We start from the raw sequence: 10,355 nt of genomic DNA on the forward strand, positions 1-10,355 counted from the left end.
TATATATATATATAACCATTTTATATATATCATTAGGATGGGATAAATGCAGAGCACTAATTCCTAGTATGGGTCACCATACTTGGCCACATGTCACGTCACTTTAAACTTTTCACTATATATATATATATATATATATATATATATAACATGCTATTTACACTAAGTGCAAATAACGATTATTGTTTATCCCAACCAGACATCGGTGGGTGGAGTTTGTGTAACAAAGTGGGCTCTTTGCACTTAAGGCCAAAAGTATAATAATCACACTCATATTCTATCACCATCTACAAATCTTACATGTGGCAAAGATAGCGACTTATAGTCAATACCATAGTGTTAGCATCCGCTTTTAAATCACATTTCAGTAGCTAAAATATTAATTAGCACTGACAGTCAATTCTCAATTTATAAATGAATCTCTCATTTGAGTTAGTTCCTTTTAATATATTGGTCAAATGGGTTAGTAATATGGTATGAATCGGTTTCGTGATTCTTTAAATGATTTAAATTATTCATTCTTTTAATGGTTTAAATAATTCAGACAGTTCATAAATCATTTGGAGCCGGTTCTTACTTAAACCAAAGGATTCCTGTTTATTATTGGTTCTTTACTGTGAGATCTATATATAGCTACATCTTATCTTACAGAAGTAGATCTGCTGTGTATTGTGTGGTTTTTTTTCCCTCAACAGTCAACAGTCACATGACATTAAGACTCAGGTGACACATTACACGCCTACAAATTGCTGAAATAACCACAGCTGTACAGGATGCGTTATAGGACATCTCCAGACCTCTGCCATTTGACTAAAAGGCTACAATGACTAAAATGCCTTTTTGTGTCAGGCCGATTTTTCTGAACCCTTTTTGTCTGCAACCATTTCACTTGATGCCTATGTAAGAATATCACAACAGTGAATCATACATTGCATTCATTCTTAAAATCACTCACAGAGATTAGCAGACAAAAACAGGATGTTCTTTATAAAACAAAGGTGTGATGTCTAGAATAATTCTTCTTAGAAACAACAACTCCTCCTATTGCTGAAGCTAAAAAATAACTACGGAAACTAGCAGTTATCAGCAGGATCACAGCATGAGTATATATAACGTCATGAGGCTTATACACACAAAGTCTATGATATTTTCAGAATTGATGGGTTCAGTATTTTAGTAATAAAGCTGTTTGTGTAAAGCGGAAGTCAAACGGTTTGCATCATGTGCATTGGAATGGAAAAACACCCCTCAACCACACGCTAATCACACATCAAGATATACGTTCGCAAACTGACCACAACCCACCAGTAATAGACAATGCTCACGCAAAAGATGTTTTTCCACCAAAGAGATCAAAACAAGCTTTAAATGTCAAACATGAAACACTCCAATGAGCCACACGATTTAGATCATTTATTAGAAGTCATAGAACTACAAAGCAAAGTCTTTTCATTAGTCCATCTCTGAATGTCATACTTCAGACCCTTCAGAATCATTCTGCTTTGTGTCTGCTGGGATTTCCTGATATATATTAGGTTCTTAGTAAAAGCATTCACACAGTGGGATCTGGTGTTCAGAAGAAAGGTTTAAGTTTGATCATCTACTAATGAAAACAGATTCATACACAACGTCATCCTCTTCACAATGATGTTCTGCTTTTATCTCCTGTAAAAACAAAATATAAAAATAATTGTAAAAATGTAAATACAAAAAAAATCTTCATTAATATTTATTTTGTATGGAAGATTATTTATGGAAGCCTGTTTTTGCCACAAAAAATAAAAATAAAAAAAAATTCAATGGTAGTTATGACTTTATATCTCACAATTCAGAAGTTTCTTTGAATTCTGAGTTTACCTTGCAATTGTTGTTTTGTTTTGTTTTTTTCCACCATAAAATAGAGAAAGTAAAAAGGCAATTGCGACTTTGTTTCCTGCAATTGTGAGTTATAAACTAACAATTATGAATTGTGAGATATAAACTAACAATTGCAAGAAAAAAAAAAGTGGTGGAAACAGCTTTCCATAGAAACAAGCTTCCATAGATTTTGAGATTCTAAAATTTCAAATAATATTGATCAGATTCAGCTCCTTATTTCTGGTAATCTACCAGCTTGAGTTAATGCCGTCAAACATCTACTGCATCTACATCATTGGTTTTGCTTCAGTGCTTTTATGTAACATTGGACATCACGTTTTATTATACTGACAAGAACACACATCTAAATCTGACTCACCGCTGAACTGATGCATACACAGTCATAAATGATCTTACCGATTTCTGTGTGTTTCTTTTGTAGAACGTTGGGTCAGCATAAGTGACCTCATCTGCACAACAATAATAACATATGCATTAACACAATCTTTACTAGATCTTTTTCATCACTGTTAGTAGGGCTGTCAAAGTTAGATTGTTAAAGCATGCAATTTAAATAACAAAATGCAATTGCATTAACAAATGAATTCAGTTTGACTTTAACCCTAAAAAGGGCAAACCCATAAAGATACATCAGAAAATTCATTTAATGCTATTTTCCATCTTATTGGGACTCAAATAATAAAATGTCATGATTTTTTTTCAAAACTTGACTCTTATATTTGTTTTTAATGTTTGTATCCCCCAGGATACGTTGCTCCTTTGGGGGTATAAATTCACTGGAAACAGAACACTTGTTTATCAATGCTCGTAAAAACATGGTTGTAATTCCTGAACGCTTTGGAGTACAGACATAAGGTTGGTCTCTTTTTAAAGAAGACACATAGCATTTAAAAAAAATAAAGTATAAAAAAGTTATAAAAGTTTACGTTTACAGTAAAGATAATGTAGTATACTAATTGTTTTTATTTTATATAAAATAAATATTTTATAAAATATGTTGCACTCTAAAATTGCTATAAAGTCAAAGCCATATGTCTAACCGATTTATGTTCCAAATTTGAAGTTGATATCACAAAAATTGTGGTTCCTGTGAGATTTTCTTTGGGCACTATTTGGGCACATAGATTTTCTTTGGTGACACCCAAACTCTATTGAATTTTTCTAATGCAGTTTTCGTGACGTGACATGTGGCCAAGTATGGTTACCCATACTAGGAATTAGTGCTCTGCATTTAACCCATCCTTAGTGCACACACACAGCAGTGAACACACACACCCCCGGAGCAGTGGGCAGCCATTTATGCTGCGGCGCCCGGGGAGCAGTTGGGGGTTCGGTGCCTTGCTCAAGGGCACCTCAGTCGTGGTATTGAAGGTGGAAGAGAGCGCTGTACATTCACTCCCCCCACCTACAATTCCTGCCAGACCTGAGACTCGAACTAGCAACCTTTGGGTTACGAGTCCGACTCTCTAACTATTAGGCCACGACTTCCCCGTTTCTATCACAAATCAATCATTTTCTGTCACAATATGGCTTCTATTAAAAAACAGTCACCAAATATGGAATCTTGACTGTCAGACCTTTCCAACGATATGTGTTTTGTCAAGGCAACATGTCCTCCAACCAATACAAGATTTTCTTTGGGCACTATACCAAAAACAACCACTGGGTGACACCCAAACTCTATTGAAAATAGGTCGTTTGTCCAAATCCCTGAAATATGACCCATCAGAGCGTATACTACAATTGCGCCCCTATCGGCAACAGGACACTTTCATATTAATGCTTTGTATGGCAAATGCTTTGCTATAATTTGGGTTTCGTATAGCTCAGTTGGTAGAGCATTGTGTTATACGACAACATGCAATCATGTGATCATGGGTTCAATCCCAAGGAACGCACGTTCTCATAAAATGTATATGGGTAGTTGATGTATCAATGTGTTCTATGGTGTGACGGAAAAAAAAAAAACTAACATTGAAGATAAACTTCTCTCATGCTATTTGTAACTCTAAGAATGAAGATACTTTTTTCTCATGTTATTTGTATGTTAAGATTTTTTTCTACATTTTTCTATGTGACACCATAGGACACAGTCCAATTTTTATTTGTTGACTACCCATATGCACTGTATATCTTGATTTTGCATGATTTCTGTGAGGGTAGGTTTAGGGGCGGGGTTAGGTGTGGTCATTCATACGAATTCGTATGAATTAGCCACCTAGTAAAATATGTACAAATTGCCATGAGATCGGGTTGGACCCAAGCGGCAACCTTCCGGTCTCTCTCGTGAAACCAACACGGAAGTGACTAAAACTGCAATTAATCGACTGGCCGCTAAAGGCTGGCTCCAAATGGAAGTCAGTCCCATAGACTCCCCATGTTAAAATGCCCAAATTTACAGTAGAAAAAAATATGTTTATAGCCTGGTACAAAAAGTGGTGTGGGTGGGTGAATTTTTTTTATATCTCATTCATTTAAATTATATTAAGCCTTAAAGGCCTGCATAATTAAGGGCGTGGCCACTTGAGTGACAGGTGGATTGCCCGCTTGTCACGCTAGGTGGGCGTGGTTTCAGCAACCAGCTCCACCCACGTCCTGCCTCTTTGCCCATTTTCGATTATCCGGGAGTGATGCGAGATGACGCGATGTCAAGATGGCGACGGCCAGCTCCGCTCACTTTAGGCTTCAAAATGCTCTTCAGAAACCTATGGGTAATGTCACGGACACTACGTCCATATTTTTATGCAGTCTATGGTTGGACCATGTAAAAAGTCCACAAATTGCATTTAAATAAACACGCATTTTGATTGGTAATGACAGTCATACGTCATTTCATGACGACAGACGCAACACGACACTGTCATTATTTTTACGCCCGCTAGAGAGCACTAAACTTTAAAATGTAAATATAGGTCGTAATAAGGTGCTTGCACAAATGACCTATAGGGTCGTTTTTTTGTTGGAGGACAGTCTGGTCAAGATTACAAAATGATTAGATTTTCTAAAACACAAGCCACAAAGTCACACAGTCTATATGTATGATTTATATCTTGATTTATACCCCTAAAAGGGCGATGTATCCCCTGAGATACAAGCATTTAGAGACAGATTACAAAAAAATGTAAGCATTTAATTTATAACATTTCAATGTAAACCTAATAAGCTAATGCTGAACAACAGCTATTTAAACAGCAAAGTCCCCTCCAACGTGTGTAAATATGTGAACTAGATCAACTTTTATCGGAGAGTGAGTAGATTTCCCACTACAGGCCCTTTCAAGATGAAACCAAGAAATGAGACCTATGCTTTCACTGCTTCTCCCCACAGCTTCTCAAATGTTTATATCCCCCAGCATACGTCGCCCCTTTTAGGGTTAAAACTGTTTCCCTCACACTAGTTCTAGCAGAGTATGTATTTATCATTATTATTATTCAAAATACCAACCCGATCTCATAGCAATTTGTGCATATTTTACGATGTGGCTAATTCACGTTGCAAATACATTCTTTGCAGATAGCTTATACATTATACATTATTTGCATTTTTTTTTTTTTTATGAAATTTCATTTTCACAGAAGCTCAACAAATGAAGAATCACCCATCAGTGAAATTTTCATGAAAATCTTAATTTGAACACCAGTGGAGCTCTTCGTCTTTGCACTGGTCAGATTATATTCATAAAGTCTGTAAGAAGTTGATTTATTATTGAATTAAGGCAGATTTGCATTTTTGTTTCGATGCAGATTGAAAAATGTGAAATTATATAGATATATGTTATAATACTTCTTAAAAGCAGTAGGTAACACTTGCCTTCTTGGCCAGTTCTTCTGTGTCTTCTACAGATGCAGAAGATCCCAAATGCAGCTACAATCAACAGAGATCCAACAACAGCAGCAGAAATCAACACTATCAGAGAGACTGGAGGATGAGAAGAAGACTGTGCTGCAACGTCTAAAGAGAGGCAGTAATGTAATTGTAAAAGTGATTGTGTCAATCTGATCTTTAAAAATACAGAGATCGGGTTAGTAAATAATCACATATATCAGCGCTGCTGTACCTGAACATATGTTACAAAGTTGACTGATGTCCAGATGTTGAGTCTGGTTGCTGATGGGATTGTTGAGCACACAGCTGTAGCTGTTTTTATCCTGATATTCCACCTCCAGAGGTAGAGAGAGACTGATGCTGAGATCAGACACACTGATGCTGGACAATAAACTGTTTCCTTTGTACCAGGAGAGAGTCACATGACCCACATTCACCACTGAACACAACAATGAACAATTCTGCTGTGATGATGATGATGATGATGAAGAACAGTGTGAGGAGTTTCTGCTGATGACAGGAACAGACAGACGAGCTGAACACATGAGAGAATAAACAGAAACCTGATGAATCTAATCAACAATCGTCACTATTTAGTGTGTCTGTCATTCAAACTATAAAATGAGTGAACTTTTCAGTATGTAAGTAATAAAATAAGAACATGCGAAGGACAGGACACATTATCTCTACTCACCATAGACATAAACACGGAATGTTTTTGATGACAGTTTCACTCCATTTATCTCTAGTTTATAATCTCCAGCATGTTGAGTTGAGATGTTTGTGATGGTCAGAGATCCAGTTTGATTGTCCAGTTTCAGTCTGTCTCTGAATCTCCCATCAGGAACATCATATGTGGAGTAGACTTTAGCATATCTATTTATTTGAGCTATCTGAGACTTTTCAGCTCCATATTTCCACACTACATCGTCTTCTTCATGTATTTTAGTAACATCAGGGTGTAGAGTAATAGAATCTCCCTCCATCACTGACACTGACTCACCAAACACACCTGATGAAGACAAAAAAAAATGTAATCGATTAAGGTTCCTGTTGTTTATAAAGCATCACATCAACTCTAGTTTGTAACATTGAGTTGTAAACTGAAGAACAGCAGCAGAAACAAATAAGAAAGATATGGTGTTTTATAAGCTGTAGAGTACAATAAATTTGTGCAGTCACACAAGTTAAGTACAGTTTGAAAGTAGGCTGCAAGTTTAATTTTTTCCCCTGACTTTCATTTACTTGTTTTATAAAAAGGGGATTTTTATATTTGAGATATTTAGATGGGTAAAAAAAGAAGGTAACACTTTACTTGAAGGGGTGTGCATAAGACTGACATGGCACCTTCATAATCATGACATGACACATGTCATGAATATGAAGGAGGTTTTATGCATGTTTATGACAACTGTCATTAAGTGTCATTCGCTCAGTTATGTCATTTTTAATGCAAATATGACATTATTTGACCTAACCCTAACCTAACCCTACCCCTACCCTTACCCCTAACCATAGCCCATAACAAAGACATCTCAAACAATGTCATCTTTGCATTAAAAAGTACATAACTGAGCGAATGACACTTAATGACAGTTGTCATAAACATGCATAAAAAAACCTTCATATTCATGACATGTCATGTCATGATTATGTAGGTGTCATGTCATGATTATGAAGGTGTCATGTCAGTCTTATGCACACCCCTTCAAGTAAAGTGTAACCAAAAAGAAAATCAAGCTCACCAAATCTAACTCACTTTGCTCACTTTTTGACCGATTTCCTTTTGTTTATGATTAACAAAAGTTAAAAAATATATATATATATTATAATTATGGCTGGCAACGGTGCAGCAGTCATTTGAAACCAAAAAAACAAAAAAACCCAGATATTTGAAAGCTACTCAGGATCTCTGAGCCTCCATTAGTTTACATTCACTTGAAATTTCCAAAATAAAATTTTATAGTCATGGAAAATTATGACAATTTCTATTAATTTCCATGACTTTTCTAAGCCTGGAACTCATAAATTTGAGGAACTCCCAAATGGAAATCACAAACCAAGATCTGAATTCAAATGAGAGGTCTCACGAAAATAGACACATTTAAATAGTAGCAGTGGCTTGTTGCTCTGAAATGGATGAAAATTAAGGCATAAAATGCTTTTATAACTTACCAATCAGACACCGCCAGCACAACCCGAACAAAACAAACATATAAAACATCTTCTTTGTCTAAACTAGTACCACTATCCACCAAAAGCACTCTGTTAATCTGATGTGTCAACCTGAATCCGCCCCCGAGTCTGACCCTCCTATATATCATCCTCACACTTTTTGAACACGTTGTGTATATTTATATGGTATTTAATGTTTCATGTATACATAAATGTTCTTCTAGCCCTTAATAAGATTTTAATACATTCCCAATTCCTTATAATTTAACATTGATTAAATTATATATGACCGTTTTTGAAATTGCCTGTCTATGTTAAACAAGCAAGTAGAAGAATATTGAATGGATCTCCCTTAATTTAATGATAACAGAGGTAATTGGTTTTAAAATAGCTAGTTAGCTAATAATAATTTGATTATTAATTGTTATGTTCGGCGAAACAAAAAAGTTGAAACCGGTCACCCTCTCACATCATTACACAACCATACTAGCACTTCAGCTCACTTCAAAGCATTTCAAAGTCAAACGGAAACCTGCTGTGGTCTGATTTCTACAGAAACAATGTTGTTTGATCTGTTGGGTGAACAAACAACTTGTGCATGTGGTGAAGAGTTCGGGACTTTTTCTTTTTGTGTGTATGAAGCATATATTAATTAATTACAATAGAGCCACAGGAAAATTACTTCATGCAGGAAGCTGAGAAAACGGTCCCAGACGAGCTCAGACAATCGCTTTTTTAATTAATTAATTGATTTATTTTTAAGAAAAACGAAAAGAGTCAAGGGACACTCTTTCATGGATTAACCAGATCAATGCAATCTGGCGGCGAAACTTCGGTATTTCGAAATGTTTGAAACCAATTTGATAGGCTACAGTTTGATACGAGTTCCGAACAACTGAATCGAAACGATTCATAAGATTCATAGTCCAGGTGATATGTGCAAAATTTGAGGTGATATGTTCACTTTTTCATAAAAGCATGAAACTTGGTACAGTTGTACAGGTTAGGGCCCTGAACATTTTCAGAAATGGAGCCATCGCAAAAACGCCTTGAGGTTGCCATGGCGACCATTTTACTTTTCTCTTCTAATCTTATCTCACAGGTAGATCTTTCAGGGTTTCCTGGGGAGGAGAGGTATCCAAAGAACATCAACTGGTCACTGGGGTTCCTCAGGGATCAGTTATTGGACCCCTCCTCTTCACCATATACACTACATCACTGGGACCCATTATACAAGGACATGGCTTCTCCTACCATTGCTATGCTAATGACACACAGCTCTATCATTAATTTCAACCAGACAGTCCAATAGTAGCTGCATGGATCTCAGGCTGCCTGGCAAACATCTCGGCATGGATGAAGGAACACCTGAGCTTCTCGTTTTCCCTGCCACTCCAACTCTACAGCATGATTTCATCATCCTGCTAGGTTCATCAAAAATTATTCTTTGGTGACTAGCTGACCTTCAAGGACCATGTTGTAAAGACAACTCGATCATGCAGGTTTGCATTGCACAACATCAGGAGGATCAGACCCTTCCAAACAGCATATGCTGCACCTCTTGCCCAGGCTCTTGTCATTTCTAGGCTGGACTACTGCAATGCTCTTCTTGCTGGACTTACATCATGCACAATCAAACCTCGACAAATGATTCAGAATGCAGCGGCACGACTGGTCTTCAACGAGCCCAAAAGAGCCCATGTTACACCTCTCTTTATCTCTCTGCACTGGCTACCGGTTGCAGCTCGCAATCAAGTTCAAGACATTGATGTTTGCATACAGAACAGCCACAGGCTCAGCACCCTCCTGCTTCCTCCTCACTCTCACGAATCTACATCCCCTTTCAGAAGCCTGAGATCTGTAAGTAAGCGATGCCTCGTGGTAACATCACAGACAGGCATTTTCGTTCACCTTTCCTGGCTGGTGAAATGATCTTCCCACAATCGCAGTAATTAACAGAGCACCAAACACATTATCTGACAGCAAAACTAATTTAATCCCATACCCGACCCATTTGACATAAAAACTCCGCATCTGCATTAAATCTCCTACATGAGGTAGACAAAACTCATTTATTAAAACTTTTATTCAAATTGTGAATAGATTAAATACAGAAAGCAAGCAAAGAGCGCTCCCTCTAATATAATCACTACAGCACCCGCACCACACCCTACACATAAATATTATTCCACCCATTACATCAAATATTAGCGATTCACCTGCGTGTACCCGCCCGCATGCAGGACTCTGGCTTCCCCCCTGTGGACAACATGATAGACAACTCTGGCCCCAGAGAGTCATTGTAAATTAAGTTTACATGAAATATGTTTGAAATTTCATTCTGCATCTTCTGAGATTTCATTGTAATCCTTCTCATAAAGTCACTGAATTAAAATTGAACTGTTCACCTGATTGCGTTGCCATGCGCATGTGATGTTAGAGCAGTGTTGAGAGAGAACAAGAATGTATTGGAAACA

General features: G+C 36.9%; 1 protein-coding gene across 1 annotated transcript; it reads right to left on the reverse strand.

The window, feature by feature from the left end:
• Window positions 1-1,514: 1,514 nt before the first annotated feature.
• On the reverse strand, window positions 1,515-7,936 carry LOC107676152 (natural killer cell receptor 2B4-like). The gene is made up of 6 exons (XM_016470673.1): window positions 7,879-7,936; window positions 6,398-6,715; window positions 5,936-6,238; window positions 5,689-5,829; window positions 2,275-2,327; window positions 1,515-1,665 (listed from the first exon to the last, which is right to left on the reverse strand). The coding sequence occupies exons 1-6, from the start codon at window positions 7,925-7,927 to the stop codon at window positions 1,597-1,599; spliced, it is 933 nt and encodes a 310-aa protein (XP_016326159.1). The 5' UTR covers window positions 7,928-7,936; the 3' UTR covers window positions 1,515-1,596.
• Window positions 7,937-10,355: the final 2,419 nt, after the last annotated feature.

The sequence above is a fragment of the Sinocyclocheilus anshuiensis genome, unplaced genomic scaffold (assembly GCF_001515605.1).
Source record: "Sinocyclocheilus anshuiensis isolate Anshui unplaced genomic scaffold, SAMN03320099.WGS_v1.1 scaffold3625, whole genome shotgun sequence".
NCBI classification, from domain to species: domain Eukaryota; kingdom Metazoa; phylum Chordata; class Actinopteri; order Cypriniformes; family Cyprinidae; genus Sinocyclocheilus; species Sinocyclocheilus anshuiensis.

Coding starts and splice junctions, on each gene's coding strand:
- LOC107676152 (XM_016470673.1), bottom strand. CDS start 7,927: ATGTTTTATATGTTTGTTTTGTTCGGGTTGTGCTGGCGGTGTCTGATT. Junction 6,239..6,397: donor ATTCCGTGTTTATGTCTATG/GTGAGTAGAGAT, acceptor TCATGTGTTCAG/CTCGTCTGTCTGTTCCTGTC. Junction 1,666..2,274: donor AAAGAAACACACAGAAATCG/GTAAGATCATTT, acceptor TTGTTTTTACAG/GAGATAAAAGCAGAACATCA.